The sequence below is a fragment of the Rattus norvegicus genome, chromosome 13 (assembly GCF_036323735.1).
Source record: "Rattus norvegicus strain BN/NHsdMcwi chromosome 13, GRCr8, whole genome shotgun sequence".
NCBI lineage: Eukaryota > Metazoa > Chordata > Mammalia > Rodentia > Muridae > Rattus > Rattus norvegicus.
In genome coordinates, this window is record NC_086031.1 from 3,733,794 (window position 1) to 3,753,959 (window position 20,166).

At 37.0% G+C, this 20,166-nt stretch overlaps 1 protein-coding gene across 4 annotated transcripts in view; it reads left to right on the forward strand.

Annotated features, from left to right (window-relative positions):
- Cntnap5c (contactin associated protein-like 5C) overlaps positions 1-20,166 on the forward strand; it is a 1,032,620-nt gene that overhangs the window by 212,529 nt on the left and 799,925 nt on the right. For 3 of the 4 annotated variants that reach the window (XM_039090654.2, NM_001415869.1, NM_001047866.2), the window contains 1 exon segment: positions 1,798-1,902. In XM_039090654.2, coding sequence (XP_038946582.1) covers positions 1,798-1,902 — 105 coding nt within the window. 4 annotated transcript variants of the gene reach the window in all.

A 20,166-nucleotide genomic window follows, 5' to 3' on the forward strand; every position in this document is an offset into this window, starting at 1 on the left:
TGAAGGAACTCCCATTCAGAGCCTGCCCCACATGTGGCCCATACATATACAGCCACCCAATTAGACAAGATGGATGAAGCAAAGAAGTGCAGACTGACAGGAGCCGGATGTAGATGGCTCCTGAGAGACACAGCCAGAATACAGCAAATACAGAGGTGAATGCCTGCAGCAAACCACTGAACTGATAATAGGACCCCCGTTGAAGGAATCAGAGAAAGAACTGGACGAGCTTGAAGGGGCTCTAGACCCCATATGTACAACAATGCCAAGCAACCAGAGCTTCCAGGGACTAAGCCACTACGTAAAGACCATACATGGACTGACCCTGGACTCTGACCTCATAGGTAGCAATGAATATCCTAGTAAGAGAACCAGTGGAAGGGGAAGCCCTGGGTCCTCCTAAGACTGAACCCCCAGTGAACTAGATTGTTGGGGGGGAGGACGGCAATGGGGGGAGGGTTGGGAGGGGAACACCCATAAGGAAGGGGAGGGGGGAGGGGGATGTTTGCCCGGAAACCGGGAATAACACTCAAAATGTATATAAGAAATACTCAAGTTAATTAAAAAAAAATAACTGATTTCTTGACTGATTGGTCCTTTCTCTTATCCCTACCTTCATTGTTCACCATCCTATTCTTTCCACATACCTTTACTTGAGTTTTGTTATATAGTACATTCATTAATAAACTCCCACAAAAACTAAAGCTACCTCGTGGAAGATTCAGAAAAAAAAATCCTACAACTCATGATGACTAACTCCCCTAATCTGTCTTATAGTGCTACAACAGGACGGAATCACTTATAAAGAATAGTTGTTGGCTGACACCTCTAGAGGATAAGATATCAAGGTAGCACTATGTAGCAAGCACAACACATTGAGTATTTTGACTGATGGAAAGAGGATGATAAAGTACACTTCTGAAACACTTAACCTACAGTGAGGGTGGAACTTTCAAAGATCCAGCCTCTTAGCATGGCATTAAATCTCAATGATAATTTGGTTGAGCACAAATATTTAAACCAGTTATGTATATCATTTGTGCCTAGTGTGAAAAACAAACCTTTCTGTCTGAAATCCTGTATCTATAGATTACTGTGAACTTGTAGGCATATAATCCTGTTGTCAAGACATATATTCATCTCTGACTTTATAGTGTTTAGTGTTTATTATTATCAAAGCAGCCATAGAATGTCCCTTACCAAGGAAGGATAGAAAGTTAGCTATTGAAGTTCCAATCAGTTCAAGATTATACAATATTTGAGACTATTTTCTTTCAGTTCCTGTAACATAAGTGAGGACATATATCAGTAGCACATCTTCCACTTGTTCACATAAAAGTTGTAGTCTGAAGTTTAAATTATCCTATTTTGATAGACACATTTATTGTAAGTGTCTTTTGAAGCTCAAATTGGGAGAATAAACTATGACCTCTAAGAGTCTTCCTTCTCATAGACTAAACCCAGACATGCTGTGAGACTTTACTCAAATGTTCAGCTAAAGAAAAGAATAGATAGCTAGGTTTTAAACTCAAAGGAAACTGCCTGAGAGTTTTTGCTTACAATACTTACTATTGTTGTAGGCTCAAACCCCTCTATCTTTCATTTTCTCTACAATGAATGAAAGTCATACTATGTTTGAGGGGTTTGAGAAGTAACTGTAAATACTCAAACTGAAATTTTGCTTCCATCCTTTTCCAGGGCAGATAGTTAATAAATGAGAGCGCCTACATTTTGTTTCTTTGTAAAATTTTTCTTGCTCATAGAATCTGACCTCTCCTGCTCTTGCTATCTTTTCAGACAATTGTGATGAACCATTGGCCTCCTTCCTCTCACCACTGGCTTTTTTCAGCTCCTCAGATCTCAATGGAAGATTCAGCCCACCTCAACTCAACTGGAGAATAGGTAAGTATAGTGATTAATCCTGAAATCCATGTGTTAGATGAGGATATCCTGAATGTTAAGAAGTGAGAAAATGTTCTGTCTATTCAAGGATAACATATAAAGTCACAGTTCAGATAGAAATCTAAATGAATAAGTCTATATAAAAAATGTTACAGGATATTTGATAATACTGGAAGCCCTCAGATTGTATTACTTACTGCAAAAACCCATATCTAGTTGTAGTATATTTCATCCCTAGCACACATTATTAATCCAGGAGCTTTCTGTTTATTGTTAACATAATTTAGTAAAGCCAACCATAGGTGAGAGGCAGGACAAACACCCAATTGATAGGGAGCAAACAGAGAAAAGTACACAGAGAGTAAAAGGAAATCAGGAGAACTGATACAGGGATAGACAGGAAGGAGAGACGAGGGACAATCAATTTGATATTTTTTTTATTTGTGATTGCATGGAGGAGAACTTCCTTTTGGGACATCTGCTGAGGATGAAGGTAAGCTAGGTGTTTTCTCTTCTCTCTGAGCTAGCAGGCTTTCGCGCCAGAAGCTGGCTTCCTAATCTTTATTGGTAAAATTCAATGATTATCATCTTGTTAAAAGCAACACAAAAATACTTTCCATCTTGTAATAGTCAACATATTCCTCCCACCAAGAAATCTAACAATGCATTCTTTGTATTATGTTGCTGTTGCTGCTGCTGCTGCTGTTGCTTTTGTTGTTTATTGAGGTGCGAAATCTGGAGCCAAAGACATCATGCATGTTAGAAACATTCTTTCTCAAGGGGCCATATAGGCATTCTGTGAAATTCTGTGTATAAACTATCACTTGCTTGTCTACAGACAATATGTGAGTGTATATGCTTGCTTATATGTATGCAATTATGTATTGTGAGAAGGATATTTCTGAGTGATATTTCTTGGGCATCATGCACTCTTATGAGGAAGGGTGACTCACTAGCCTGAAACTTGAAGTTAGGCTGTCTGTATTACTGTGTATACTGCCCAGAGCTAGGATTACAAGGATGCACTACTATTCCTGTCTGTCTTTTTATCATGAGTTCTCTGGTATGATACACAGATTCTCACACTTATAGGTAACTACTCTATCCATTGAGCCATCCCTAGGCCTGTTAATTTAGTTTTTGGTTGTCATAAGAACTACTGAATGATTTTTGTTTTTTTGTTTTTTAAATAATTGTTTTATTTGGTACATTTTATATGTCAGAATAAAGAGTTACCAAAGCAGGCTTCATGACAAGTTAGTGAAACGTTTACTAAAATATATCAATACATTTAATTTACCAATAGATTGATATTACTATTTTAAAGTACATGTTTAATATGCTTAACAAAAAAGTAAGAACACAGATAGAGAATACCATGCCTAAGTACTTGGTCTGGTAAAACTAGAGAAGTTATACTTGACTAATCTCTAATGCAAAGTGAACTTAACCATATATAATGTTGGATATTTAGATGTATTTTGATATTGATTTTGTGATGTACAGAGACTGATATAGAGAAATAAATTATTTCTCTTTAAAAAGAACCTAACTTACAAAATTTTAAAATCTTATTAGTATAACATAGTTATTCTTGATTAAGAAGTAGTTAAGTGTCAGGTCTAGGGAGATGGGTCAGAGGGAAAAAAAGTACTAGACTTACCAGCATAGGGGTAGGAGTTCATATCCTTAGAACCCATGTAAATACGAAGAGGGTGTGGTAACTGCCTGCACCCTTAGCATTCAGGAGAATGTTGTCTAGGCCTAGAGCAAACTGCCTAGCAAGACTAGAAAATATTAAGTTCCTGGATTAGAAAAGAGCTTGATGCAACATAGAAGGTGAACAACTGAATATTATTAGCTAGAGTTTCCTAACTATTCCTTTGAAAAAACACACTGACCAAAGGCAACTTAGGGAGGAAGTATTTATTCAAGCTTCCAGATTGCAATTCCTCATTGAAAGAAGCCTGGGCAGGAGTACAAGCATCAATCTGAAGGCAAGCTGTTTGCTATTACATTACCTTTAACCAAAGATCTTACTCACTTCCAAGGAAGTATAGCAGAAACCATGGAAGAGTAAAATGCTGCCTGATGATTTTGTTACAGCTTTAGCTTGCTTTTTATTACACCCTGGAACCATGTATCCAGGAGATAATATTCATAGTGTGCTAGCCTCCCTACATCTATTAACAGTAAAGACAATCTCCTGAGACATGTTCTTACATACAATCTGGTCAATCAGTGAAGAATCCATTCTTTCGTGACTACAGAGTATGTCAGGTTAATCTATCTAGTGAAACATTAATGTCAACTTTGGGCCTCTTGACACATATCCAGGTGCATGTACATTCACATACACACACACACACACACACACACACACACACACACACAAACACACATTTGTATGCACACACACACATAAACATTTGTATGTACACACATCTACATTCATCACACTTATAAATGCATATAAATTTTTGTATACAAGTGAAGGATATCCATTGGCCTTTGCTCATTCATGCCCACTCCTCTCATCAGTGTATAACATGCATATATTAGGCTGACTATGGTAAATTTTCTATTTTGATTTACCTTTGCATTCTTGAATACATTTTAGTCAATTATTGAATTGCTGATCTTTAAACCTTCAGTAGATTTGTTAACACTTTATGATTTTGAACACCACCAATTCTAATTTATATATTTGTTTATATACTTATAGTTTGTTTCATGCTATGTGTTAAAAGACCACTGTTATAATAGTATCAATAACTGAATATCAGAGTTTTAAATCATTTTAGAAAGCCATCTAAGGATACAGATATCTCTCACGATTCATTTGGTAGAAACAAAAAAAGCATTGCTTGTATACTGAACATGATTCTTTCTTTCATTATCATTTCCAAATAATACTGTTCAGCAGTTGTTTATTTAGCATTTACTACATATCATATATTAGAGAGAATTGCTGTCTTTTTATACCAAACCATGAACTCCTATGGATGATATGCAGTATGCTCTGGAACTGAGTTCTTTTAATGTAATAGAGGTGTACTAGACTAAAAAGCTATTGGTATAACATCCATTCTAATAATCCAAGCTAGTCTTGTAAATTAGTACCAACTTTTATTAGTTGTTTTATTTCATTATCATATTACTCCATAGCAACACTACTGTATAGTATGAATTGTAACATTTTTCAACTAATTATAGTTACTGGACTTCAGGGAAATGGCATAGTTTTCCCAACATCATACTGTAGGAAAATACTTGGGTTAAAACACAACTCAACTAAATTCAGGATTTATGCTTATTACTGCTGTAATAGCATCTTGTTTCATTATCAAAGTTGGGAGAGGGATGGAGCAGCAAGAAAAATAGCTTCAAAATTGACCAGCCAGAGCTCACATGTTAGTCATGATACTCTGGTGTTCCATAGGGGTCAGCAAGCCACTGGCGAAGCTCAGAGTTACATCTTTGCCATAGAGGATGATACCTGTCATGCAGTATTACTGAAGAGCTAGACTACAAGCCCATGTTGAGAATAACTTTAGCACTGTGAGACAGAAAGCTAGAAAACAAGCAGTGAGGCCTCGTTTTTACTTGAGGAACAAAACACATGTTGAGTCATTTTAATACAGCTCTAGAAATGGTTCCCAGGATAATTAGTCTATCTCCAAGGACACTTATTCATTTTGGATCTAGTTTTAGGCCACTTACCTCTTTCCTAGACATGTACTGACTGGAGACACTATCTCTATAGTGATTAATTATACTTGTCTGTTTCTGGCTTAGTGGGGAGCCTGGGTACTCTACCATAGACCAGTGTGTGTGAGAAAGAGATTAGTGACTGACTCCCTTTCTATCTTTGTTAGAGTCTTAACTGAGAAGAAAGAAAAGGAGCTTCAGTCATGAAGTTGGGATACAGAACTTACCCTCTACGCCAGTGTGTAGTGTAATGGCAGGACTCTCATTGTCCCTTTGAGGCAAGCCTGCCTGTCTCTCTATCTCTGTGTCTCTGTCTTTCTCTGTCTCTCTCTCTCTGTCTCTTCATCTCTTTCTCTGTCTGTGTCTGTGTCTGTGTCTGTGTCTGTCTCTCTCTCTCTCTCTCTCTCTCTCTCTCTCTCTCTCTCTCTCGTGTGTAAATCACCAGGAGGGTACCTTTTCCTGTGACATTGCCCAAACTATATACCAGATGTTTTGTCTGTATATTAATTAAATGAATGTACAAATCAAACTGTTTCTGAAAAGTTTTTCTAATTTTATTTTCTTAGATATTTTATGTATTTAAATTTCAAATGTTATCCTATCCCCCCTTCCATATTTTCCCCTCCTCCTGCTTCTATGCGGATGCTCCCACTTCCACCTACCTACTCCTACCTCAATGTTCTGACATTCCTCTACCCTGGGGAAATGAGACTTCACAGTACCAAGGGCTTTTCCTCCTATTGATGCAGGACAATGCCATCTACTGCTACATATGTGGCTGGAATCATGGTTCAAATTAGGTGTACCCATTGTTTGTTGGTTTAGTCCCCAGGAAGTCTTTTGGGGTCTTATTGTTTGATATTGTTGTTCTTCCTATGATTTTAAAAATCCCTTCAGCTCCTTCAGTCTTTTCTCTAAATCCTCCATTGGGGTCCCCTTGTTTAATCTAATGGTTGGCTGCAACCATCCTAATTTGTATCAGTAAGGCTCTGGCAGAGCCTCTCAGGAGACACCCATATCTGGCTCCTGTCACCAAGCATTTCTTGGCATCAGCAATAATGTCTGAGGTTGGTGGTTACATTTGGGATATATAACCTGAATTGCAAACTAATTGTTTGGGGTAATTAATAGGCAATGCTTCCTTGACTTTTCAAAATTACCTCTTATATGTTAGACACTGTACTAGAATTTTCACACGATTGCTCAAAACAGATAAGAATGCTATTTTTAAAGGATTGATTGTTTGAAGAGATCAGTTGACTGTGTGCTGGGTTCACAAACATGTGAACTTAAGTCTGTTACCCAGATAAAAATCTAGAATGAATAGTATAAACTCAGTAACCCAAGCATTGTAAAAGGTAAATGGAATTAGTGGGAAAGTTGGGCCATGGTAGCCATATAGTGCAACCAAATCAATGAGCTTTTATATCAGTTAGAACTTGCCTCATTAGAAGAAAAAACATGAGGGAGGAATTCAAAGGTCGCTTACTCTTCCTAAAGACCTTACATGCTATAAAGCGTGGCTCGCAACTACATGTAAATACAACTTATATGATTAAGATGCCGTCTTCTGGCCTTTATGCGCATCACACACACACACACACACACACACACACACACACACGCGCGCGCGCGCGCAAATATCTGGGACATATATGCATAAATAAAAATAAAATATTTTTAAAATTAGTTTGTATCCCCTTTGGGAATTAAATGTATAACCTAAGAACTTCAAGAATTTAAAATGTATACACATATGAGTGGATAAAGTAATGAATATATGTGTATGTAAATATATACCTACATAGGAAATATATATGCATATATTATGATTATATTAGTTAAAAACATGAAAGCATGGTAGCATTCTGAAGAACAGATTTTTTTCCTGTGAATGGACAAGAGAGTGCAACATTTAGCAAACTAAGAAAAAACCACTCAGTATTAGCTGACACTGAAAATTTCAGAAAAAATGTTTTTCTTTTTCTCACACTAGATTTATGTCCTGTTCATAAACTATGAAGGCTCAAAATGAATGAGAGTCTGAAAATCCCTACTTTATATGTAATCTTTTAAATCTTTCATTTTATGAATAAACAGACATCAAATATACCCCCTCTAGTTCCACAGGTACCAAATGCTGTACTTTCTGATAGCGTCAAAGGTATCAAAGAACTTCTCCATTAGTACAGGATTGTGTATTCAGGAATTCACACTTTTTGCAAGCTTATGTAACATATAACTTAAAAATATCGTGGCAGAAGGTATTGCTGGTTTGCCTCACGTACATCAGGCACCTTCCACAGAGGAATGTGCCTCATTTCCATTTCCAAGGTGACAGATCTTCAACACAAGGAAGAATGCCATGGCTATACCACAAATTCATCAAGAAATCTCCTCCCACATCCCCACTCTACCCAGGGGCAAAGTCTGCATGTCTCTGTCCAGAGTATATTTATAACATCAATAATGTACAGAGAAATAAATCTGCATAATTCTTATTAGCTCAGTAATTTTCCCTATGGTGTTATTGAGGCAAAAGAAGCAACTGTATATTAATTTTATATATTAATAATTTGACATCTATGAACGCTGTAAAACGGTTACTGCAATTAGTTCATTGATACAGACTTCTCTTCCCATACTCTATTTGGGTGTACATTTTGTGGATATTTGTTTTACAGCCTTGACATATTTCAAATGTACAGTAGCAGATTGTTATTAATAACTCTGCCAACCGTGCCACTGGAACATCAGAATTTTTCTGTTGTTACAGCAGCTAGGTCTTGAACTCAGGCTGGCATGGATATTACTTTGCAGATGAAGATAAACTTCTGATCCTCCTTCCTCTGTCTCCTCAGTACTGTGATTATAGGCTTTTGGGGACATACATGAATTATACAGTGCTGGTGATCAAATCCTGAGTAGGCACTGCACCAGCTATCTGTCATTTTCAGCCCCTTAATGTAGTACTTTGCATAATGGTATATAATTACAGCACCCTGGTTTAGTTAATTACATTCATTTCTGTCCTTCATGTCTCTGTTCTTTCCAAAATCACTACCTCTTGTAGATATCTAAGCCCCAGTTTTGACACATGAATAGGTACACTCAAACATAGCCATCTTCCCTAAACTAGGTTAGAACTCGTAGAGACTGGGGATTATGTCATATATCTGTACAGAATTTTTCTTTTCCAAGGACATGGCTGAAAAGTACTAAGCAATAAATAAATTTCAGAGTATGATATTTGGTCAATTACAAGCCATAAGTCTCACACAAATGTAGAGTGACCACATCAAGAAACATACAACTCATTAAGAATGGAAGTGAGAAGACAGAAATGTTTAAGAAGTGTGAGGTCTTGAAAAATGAAGGAAAAAGGAAATATTATAATAAATTTGCAGACAGGTGTAAAACTAATTAATGTTTGTATTCTTTAGGATTTTCTAGAAAAATAGAAAACTATGTACATATATATTTACCCATGCCTATGAACATATATGTAAAAAAATACGATATACACATATTTGTTGTTAATAAATACATATATGTAAAGAAATACAACTAGGCATATAATAGATGTTACAGATATGCAGGAACAGGCTCTTTGTGGAACTTAATCATGTGGTCATAGAAGCATAAAAGGACCCCTTGATCTTTCTACAAGCTAGAGAACCAGGGAAGCTAGTACATCCTTGTGAGCTCAGAGATCTGAGAATAGAGATAGTTGTTGGAATAACTCTTGAGCTGCAGCTTGAGAATGGGCAACTGTCTCTGAAACTCTCCAAAACAAAAAGTGTTTGAGACTGAAGTCCTGCTGGGTAAGAGAAGGAGAGACCAGGTATCTCAGTCATAGGTGCAAGTACACCACTGCTCGAACTCCTTATTTTATCTGATCCTTGAAGCACTGCATGTCATCTTCTCTATAGATGAAAATTGAGCCACCCCACTAAGGGTCATGATTAAAATGCTAATCTCTATCAGAAATATCCTCTCCTACACCTGGAGACAATATTTTAGAAGCTGTCTGGGTGTTCCTTAACTAAATCGAATTGACACTTGTAACTAACCATCACCATATCTTACATGCTGCCAAAAGTCTACAGGAAGGACTTTCATTAGCTAGCATGTATCTTCCTTCCTGGTTTCTGAAATCTAATCATTCTTCAAATAGAAAAACTTGTGATTTGCAAGGACAGGTGACTTGGTTTGGACAACTAAATAATCAGGATGGAAGTGTGTTATAACAGAGCCCTGAGATTTATTTAGTTTTTCTTTTTTTGTTTGTTTGGGGTTTTTTGTTTGTTTTGTTTTTTTTTTTTTGCCTTTCCTTTTATTGGATATTTTCTTTATTTACATTTCAAATATTCTCCCCTTTTATGATTTCTCCTTGGGACACCCCTATTCCATCCCCTCTACCTCTGCTTCTATGAGGGTGCTCACCCACTGTCTCCTGCCTCCTCCCCTGGTATTCCCCTACACTGGTGCATCAATCCTTCACAGGACCAAGGGCCTCCCTTCCCATTGAGGCCCATGGCCATCATCTACTACATATGTAGCTGGAGCCATGGATCCCTCCATGTGTATTCTTTGCTTGGCGATTTAGTTAGTCACTAGGAGCTCTGGGGTTTCTGGTTCGTTGATACTGCTGTTCTTCCTATGGAGTTGCAAACCCCTTCAGCTTCTTCAGTCCTTTCTCTAACTCCTCTACTGGTGACCCTTTCTTAGTCCTGTGGTTGGCTGTCAGCATCTGCCTCTGTATTCATCAGGCTCTGGCAGAGCCTCTCAGGAAACAGCTATATCAGGATTCTATCAGCATGCATTTCTTAGCACCTGCAATAGTGTCTGGGTTAGGTAACTATATATGGGATGGATCCCCAGGTGTGACATTCTCTGGATGGCCTTATCCTCGGTCTGTCCTCCACACGTTGTCTCCATATTTCCTCCTGTGAGTATTTTGTTCCCCCTTCTAAGAAGGACTGAAAATATTTTCTTAACAGTCTATTGAGTCATGTGTGTTCCTGTTGCAATAATTATCATGTTCATGTTTCTTCTGTGTTGTGTCAACCAGCTTTGCATCTGAGTGTTCGAAATTGTTACTTTATTTTCCTGAAGATGAAATCCACATTGTAAAAGTCTCATTTCAATGAAATTCTGTTCTGCAGACCTGGAGGTGCTCAGTAGCATTTTCTGAGACAATGTGAAGAAACAAACATCTGCTTACTCCAGACATGGCACTTTTGACTCCAAGCAAGTAGTCCACTCAAATCTTACTCAATGAACCGTTGCATGTCTTGTTCGAACTACTGTGACTCAGAAATCACTTACTATAACATTAATGATTCATTAGAAATGAAGGCCTGAAAAGCCCAGCTTCATCCCTCAGACAGTTCAGAAGATCTAGCGGTCTTCTCTTTCTAAACAATTATAGTGATTATAACATCTGGGGGACATTGTGAATATGAGCTGCTCCTAGAACTTCATGAGACATGTGAATTTTGCTTATTTCCTGACTCTTTTAAGTGTTCCTCTTCCATCCAAGACAGACATTTTAATTCAGATTTTTTTCTTTTCAACAAACTGTATCCTTGCACTCAGACATGCTAAACCATTTGAAATAGGGGAAAAGATTTTCCTGCAAGTTCTGGACATCATTTAAAATATTAAAATCCCCTAGGAAACACATAAAATCCACTATGCACTGAAAATATTTACTTCCAATGTATAACAGCAGATTTGAGTATATTCAAGTCTGACTATAAACAGGAAGAAAGCATACAGCTGGTAAATGTATACCAGCACATAATGACCAGCCAAAATGAGAGGGAGAATCCAGGAAGGCTATGATCCATCCACAATGCAAATAATCAGTTCCACTGGGAAATAAAATAAAAATAAAATAAAAATAGCAACCTTAATGCAGCTGTTATGTAAATCAGGAAAGATCTGTCATCCCAGCTTGGGAGTTGAAGACTAGATGGTTAAAAATCTTCCTTAACTCCCAGATTTGTTAATTCACCTGTTGAGGGGGGTTAGCAAATGGAATTTGTTCTATTCCTTCCACAGCTCCTCAACCACTTACAAGGAAAATGAAAAGGAATAAAGTGCACTAATCATTTTTGAAAGGTACCGGAAACAGCACTAAGCTAATGTTAGTGGCCATTCCTTAGTCAGCCAAGTCAGTCTACATAATTAAGGTTTAGGTATGATCTTTGTGGGTTAGATGTTTGTGCAGAAAGATTTAAGTTGGGGGATTAATTCAGCTGGGCTTTCACAAACTCTGTCAATAGGAAATTCAGGATCTATTGCCAAGGTTCAAACTTCCAAGATGTGATTTAGATCTTGACAATTAGGGGAAGAATTTTAGGTACCCTGTGCAATTAAAACACAAATAACCAGAGTTCTTAGCATCCAAAGGAAGAGCCTTCATGGATGTCTTTCCAATGAAACAGAGTTCGGAAATAATCTTTAACATTAACACTTGAAATTTTAAGTCTGTTCCCTCACTTGCATACATATTTTTAGATGTTTGCATTTAGAAGTACAGATCATATACCTCTGTCATGGCAGTTTGTTTACATGGAGAATTTGGTTCCTTTATATGTCATCATTCCAAGTTCATGGTTGAAAAAGGCTTAGAGTTCTTAACTCTCTATTTTGGCAGAGAATAATACACATACCACACTACACATAAACACACAGACACACACACATACACACACACCACACACACAATGTGACATATACAACACAACACATACAAGCAGACCCAGCACAAATAACAGACTATACTCACACACAGAAAACATATTCACATATCCCACACAATTCATACACCAGAACATGCACACACACACACACCCCAGAAATTGCACACATACCACCCTGGACCATACCACTCACAGACCATACACACACACATACACACAAACACACACACACAATGCAACATATACAACACAACACATACAAGCAGACCCAGCATAGATAGCAGACCATACTCACACACAGAAAACATATTCACATACCCTACACAATTCATACACCACAACATGCACACACATACACACACACACACACACCAGAAATTGTACACATACCACCTTGGACCACACCACTCACATACCATACACACACACACACACACACACACACACACACACACAAACACACTCACACATATCATACCACATCATATCTCACACATATACAATACACCCACATACATATACAAAATGACATATTCATGTAATACAACAGCAACAAAAATGCACATACACACAATCTTTCTTGGCAATGCTAGTTATTAACAATCCACAGAAGTCTTTGGGATTTTCTTTACATTTTGATTCATTTCACTATGAGAAAATGGGACTAGAAAGGAAGAATCAAAATTCATTAGTGTGGGTAGCCTCATAGGTTAAAGAACACTGAGGACCCCATAATGGTAGTCACATCATGCATGCTTGCTGAATGAAAGCTCCAGGCTCCCAGATGAGCCGGCTGAAGCCCATGATTTCCATTTAATGCACTTCAAATAAGTTCAGGACTGGGGATGTAGGTCACTTGGTGAAACACTTAAAATATGTACAAAGGGTATTGGTCATTTCCCAGCACAGAATAAAGGAAATGTGGTAGTGTGCCTGTGAAACACCCTATTCTAGAATACTACTGAAATTTCATAGTTTTGAATGACTAAGGAGCTTGGGATAATATTAAAGTTTACCAAGTTTATGAACTATGAAATACATGATAAATGTTAGCCCTCTTTTTTTAATCATGAAATCAATATTAAAAATATGTGTTTGTGTTCCTCCCTTTTCTCCTCCTGTTTTCTATTCCTTTACTCTTTTCTTCTTTCAGATCTTTTCCTTTCATTTCCTTCTTTTCTTTGTCTTTTTAACTAACAATTTTATTCTTCTGCTCAGAGCAGCCTTGAACTAACATATGCTCCTGCTTTGGCCTCTTGACTGCTGAGAATACGAGCCTGAACACAATCCCCAGATGTGAGACAGCTCCTAAGCAGGCCTCCATAAATGCAGTTATCAATATCCTGCGGGATCTATGCAGTCATAACTGCCTGAGTGGACTAGTTGATAGCATCTAATTTAAACATGTGACCTAACGATAAAATGAGAGAAAAAATGGATTATTAAACACTATCATTTGTATAGATGTTGGCACTTTCTATTTGTCATGATCAGTAAGAAAACAGAGAAAGTTCTGAGCCTCTTAAACACACAAAGCTGTGAAAATCATCCTTACTTTCCTCCTCTGGAGAACATACAGCCTTGTGTATTAGTATTAATCATGTGGCTACACCAAAACATCACAGAGTAGTAGCAATGAAATAATTTGTTACACCAAGAATACCTTCTATAATATTTCATTGTGTGTGTATATGCCCCCTCCTGTGTGTGCGTGTGTGTGTGCATGTATGTCTGTGTGTGTGTGCATGTGTGTGCATGCGCATGCACCTGCATACTCATGCCTGAGTCCTGGAGACAAGAACCTAGGATCTCATGCATGCCAGTCAAATACTAGTCTATGTACATATGTTCTACTTGTCTGCAGAAGCCATAATAGAACATGGGATACATGGAGCTGAATCTACAGGTGTTGTGCGTTCCCCGATGTAGGGGTTAGGAATCCACTTTGAGTCCTCCACAAGAGGATTATGTGAGTCATTTTTACAGACTTATCCGATGTGATTTCATCTTTTTAAAAATCTCCTTGTGTATTTGGTGAAGTTCCCGCTTAGTTTTTCTTTAGAGCTTTGTTAGTCCTTAAACTTGAACTATGGCATACAGATTATCCTGTAGTATACATGTTCCATGATACAAGAATCAGGTGTATGGTTCATCCAAGATTTTCCCAGACTTAGGGGTCTTTGCTCATCCAAGATCTTATTTTATATGTAGGAGAATGTTCTACAAAGAGGAGCAGGTACCTTGCTGAATGTTGCAGGTATAGGCATATGTGAGCATAATGTTATTAAATTTAGACACATTATATAGTATAATACTCATAGAAGGGCCTCTCATGTGTTAGTTGTATGTAATTTCATGTATGTGTATAAGTGTGTGTCAAAGGAAAACATCATGTGTCATCTTCAGGCTCCATTTACCTTACTACTACTACTACTACTACTACTACTACTACTACTACTATTACTACTACTACTACTACTACTACTATTACTACTATTACTACTACTACTACTACTACTAATAATAATAATAATAATAATAATAATAATACAACTATTACTACTACAACTACTAATACATCTTCTACTAATTGGTATTATCATCATTAGTAATAGTAATATTATATGATGAGATATTATAAATCAATGTTATTACTATTATGAAGATTATTATTATTTTGAGGTAGGATATATCAATGGTCTGAAACTTGTAGCTATTTAAATTATCTAACATTTATATAGATAAAGACATCAAAGGCCTAAGCTGAGGTAAAAACTGAATAGCTTATCTAGGTAGGTATGTTTTCTGAACTATCTACAAAATACCTATTTAATAGCCTGATGCTACAACTAAACTTATCTCTTTAGAAATCTCTTTTTCTCTTTGTCATTCTACCTAGGACATCTTCCTTTCTTTTAAGCTTTTCCAAACCCAAGAGAGATGCTTAGCTTTCCTTCCTAGAATACTATTTTATCTGTGTAATGCTAGCTGTTTTTCTATTGTTCCTGTAAGGTCCCAGAAGAGCAAATCCCTATCTCTTACACAGAGGATGAGCTCCTTCCATAAATTCTCTTCCAAGCCAAAAGAGAGGGTAGGAAGGGGGCATGGGGGAGGGAGTGGAAAGAAATAGAGAGGGAGGAAAACAGGGAGGAAAAGGGAGAGAATAAAAGAGAGTGGAGGAGCTCTTTCAAAGGTCCAATGGCTATTCAAGAAGTCTCCTAAAATCTTTCATAAGCTAAAGCATTTCAGTCATGGGGGGAAGACTGCAAACCAAATAGTTAAGGGCTGACCCATTTCACCTTTATGCTGCTGGGGTAGCTCAAGGCCAGATCACTGTGCCTCCAGTCATAGAGAAAATAACTCTCACAGGAACTTGTTTTTAAACAGGAAGGAACTCCTCTCTGCAATCATAACAGAAAAAAAAATGCAGCAACTGTTCTTTCTTCAATATTCTTATCTATGGAAGCTTTTAGAGACCAACCTAAACTATCTCATCAGAAAACATCTAACCCATCCTGGCCCAAGAGGAAACTGCCTAGTGCCTCTGGATACAGGAATATAGGAGGAGTCAGCTGCAGGAAGGAACAGTCCAGGTCTGTGCCCGGAACTGAACCAAACCAGTCAAACAGATCCTTGCACCCAAATCCTCCTGGAGGCAGGGGATGGGGGGGGGAAGCTGGACCCTCAGAAGTGCAGACACTCCTAGGAAATCAGGGGAAACTACTCTCTGTCCACATTCCCAACCCAATTCCTTAGGAGGAAAACACCTAAGGTCGTCTGTGCACTCTGGTCACAGGAATCTAGGAGAAATAGTGGTAAGGACCCTTTCAGTTCCTGCCCTCCCCAAGAGCTGAAAAACTGCCGCCAGGAGTGACTACATGCTTGAGAGCAGAACAGTCTGTTCCCTGAACCTGCTGAAAGAAAACAGGAAAACAGGTCTACAGGAATACTGACAGTCCTATAGGAGGGTCAAGCCACAATCAGAAACAGCAAGAGAAGCTAATACCAGAGACAACCTTATGGCAAGATGCAAGCACAAGAACTCAAGCAAAAGAAATCAAGACTACTTGGCATCATCATAGCCAGTTCTCCCACCACAGCAAACATAGGTTTTCCAACCACACTGGAAAAGCAATATTTAGATTTAAAATAACACTTTATCATGATGATGGAGGACTTTAAGGAGATCATAAGTAACTACTTTAAGGAAGTACAGGACAACACAAGTAAACAAGTAGAAACCCTTAAAGAGGAAACACAAAAATCACTTAAGAATTACAGGAAAATGCAACGAAATGGAAGATATTGAATAAAACTATCCAGGACTTAAAAATGGAAACATAACTAATAAAGAAAGCACATAGGGAGACAACCCTGGAGAAAAAAAACCTAGGGAAGAGATCAGGAGTCATAGATATAAGCACCACCCCCAGAACGGAAGAGATAGGAGAAAGAATCTCAGGAGCATAAGATACCATAGAAAACATTGACACAACTGTCAAAGAAAATGTAAAATGCAAAAAGATCCTAAACTAAAACATCCAGGAAATCCAGGACAAAATGAGAAGATCAAACCCAAGAATAAAAGGTAGAGAAGAAAGTGAAGACTCCAAAATTAAAGGGCCAGTAAATATCTTCAACAAAATTATAGAAGAAAACTTCCCTAACCTAAAGAAAGTGATACCCTAAGGATATACATGAAGCCTACAGAACTCCAAATAGATTAGACCAGAAAAAATTTCTCCCTTCACATAATAATCAAAACACCAAAGGCACAAAACAAAAAAAAAAGAATATTAAAAACAGTAAGGGGAAAAGGTCAAGTAACATATAAAGGCAGAACTATAAGAATTATACCAAAGACTATGAAAGCCAAAAATCCTGGGTATATGTCATACAGACCTTAAGAGAACAGAAATGTCAACCCAGGCTACTATATCCAGTAAAACTCTCAATTAACATAGAGGAAGAAACCAAGATATTCCATGACAAAACCAAAGTTACCCAATATCTTTCAACAAATCCAGCCCTACAAAGGTTAATAGAGGGAAAAGTCCAACACAAGGAGAGAAAAAACAAGAAAAGAATCTCCTTACAATGAAACCAAAAGAAGAGACACACACAAATATAATTCCACCTCTAAGTATGAAAAAAATAGGAAGTAACAATCACTATACCTTAATATATTTCAATAGCAATGGATTCAATTCCCCAATAAAAAGACATAGACTAAAAGACTGGATAAGTAAAGAGGACCCAGCATTTTGCTGTATACATGAAACATACCTCAGAGACAAAGACAGACACTACCTCAGAGTAAAAGGCTTGAAAACCATTTTCCAACAAATGGTTCAAAGAAGCAAGCTGGAGAAGCCATTATAATATCGAATAAAATCGACTTTCAACCAAAAGTCATCAAAAAAAGGTAAGGAAGGGCACTTCATCTTCATCAAAGGAAAAATCCACCAAGATGAACTCTCAATACTAAATATCTATGTTCCAAATAGAAGGAAACCTACATTCATAAAAGAAGCTTTATTACAGCTCAAATCATACATTGCACCTCACACAATAATAGTAGGAGATTTCAATTTTCCACTCTCATCAATGGACAGATAATCAAACAGAAACTAAACAAAGACATAGAGAAACAGGTCATGAAAACAGAAATTAAACAGAGACGTAGACAAACTAAGAGAAGTCATGAACCAAATGGACTTAACAGATATTTATAGAACATTCCATCCTGAAGCAAAAGATTATACATGCTTCTCAGCATCTCATAGTATTTTCTGCAAAATTGTCCATGAACTTAGTAACAAAACAGACCTCAACAGATACAGGAAGACAGAAATAATCCCATGTATCCTATCAGATCAGTACAGACTAAGGCTGGTCTTCAATAACAATAACAAAAGAATACCAACATATACATGGAAGTCTAACAATGCTTTACTCAATAATATCTTGGTCAAGAAAGAAATAAAGAAAGAAATTAAAGACTTCTTACAATATAATGAAAATGAACGTATAACATACCCAAACTTATGGGACACAATAAAAGCAGTACTAAGAGGAAAACTCATAGTTCTGAGTGCCTGAGAAAAGAAACAGGAGAAAGCATACATCAGCAGTTTGACAGCACACTTAAAAGCTTTGTAACATAAAGAAGTAAATACACAAGATGAGTAGAAGGCAGGAAATAACCAAACTCAGTGCAGAAAAAAATCATGTAGAAACAAAAAGGCTACATAAACAATCAACAAAATCAACAGCTTATTCTTTGAAAAAAATCAACAAGATACATAAACCCTTAGCCAGACTAATCAGAGGGCACAGAGACTGTGTCCAAATTATCAAAATCAGAAAGGAAAAGGGAGACAAAACAGCAGAATCTGTGGAAATTCAAAACATCATCAGATCCAATTACAAACACCTATATTCAACAAAACATGAAAATCTGGAGGAAATGGACAATTCTCTAGACAGATACCAGGTACCAAAGTTAAATCAGGAACAGATAAATAATCTAAACAACCCCAAACTCCTAAAGAAATCGATGTAGTTATTTAAAGTCTCCCAACCAAAAGGAGCCCAGGACCAGATGCATTTAGTACAGAATTCTAACAGAACTAAATTGAAGACCTCATACCAATATTGTCCAAATTATTCCACAAAATAGAAACAGACGGAGAAATACAAAATTCCTCCTATGAAGCCACAATTACTCTTGTACCTAAACCACACAATGACCCAACAAAGAAAGAGAACTTCAGAGCAATTTCTCTTATGAATATTAACACAAAAATACTCAATAAAATTCCTGCAAACTGAATCCAAGAATACATCAAAACGATCATCCACCACGATCAAGTAGGCTTTAACCTAGGCATGCAGGGATAGTTCAATATACAGAAATCCATCAACACAATGCACTGTATAAAAGAAAAAACTCAAAGATAAAACAGCATCATCATTTCATCAGATGCTGAGAAAGCATTTAACAAAATTCAATACTCCTTTATGATAAAAGTCCAGGAAATAACAGGAATTCAAGACCCATATCTAAACATAGTAAAAGCAATATAAAGCAAACCTGTAGCTAACATCAATCTAAATGAAGAGAAATTTGAATCAATCCCACTAAAATCACGGACTAGACAAGGCTGCCCACTCTCTCCCTACTTATTCAATATAGTTTTCTATGTCCTAGCCCAAGCAATCAGACAACAAAAGGAGGTCAATGGGATACAAATTGGAAAGGAAGAAGTCAAAATATCTCTATTTGTTGATGAAATGAAAGTATACTTAAGTTACCGCAGAAGTTCAACCAGAGAACTACTAAGCCTGATACAAAAAAAACTTCAGCAAAGTTACTGGGTATAAAATTAACTCAAGCAAATCAGTAGCCTTCCTCTACTTGGATAAATAGGCTGAAAAAGTAAGTAGGGAAATGGCACTTTTCATAATAGTCCCAAATAATATAAAATACCTGTGTGTTACATTAGCCAAGCAAGTGAAAGATCTATATGAAAAGAACATAAAGTCTTTGATGAAAGAACTTGAAGAAGATCTTAGAAGAGGGAAAGACCTCCCATGAACATGAATTGCCAGGATTAAAAAATATTAAAAATGGACATTTTGCCAAAAGCAATCTACAGATTCAATGTAATCCCCATTAAAATTCCAACTCAATTCTTCATAGAATTAGACACTGTGATTTGCAAATTCATTTGGAATAACAAAAAGCCAAGGATAGCTAAATCTTTTTCAACAATAAAAGAACTTCTGGGGAAATCACCATCCCTAACCTCAAGCAGTATTACAGAGGAATATTGGT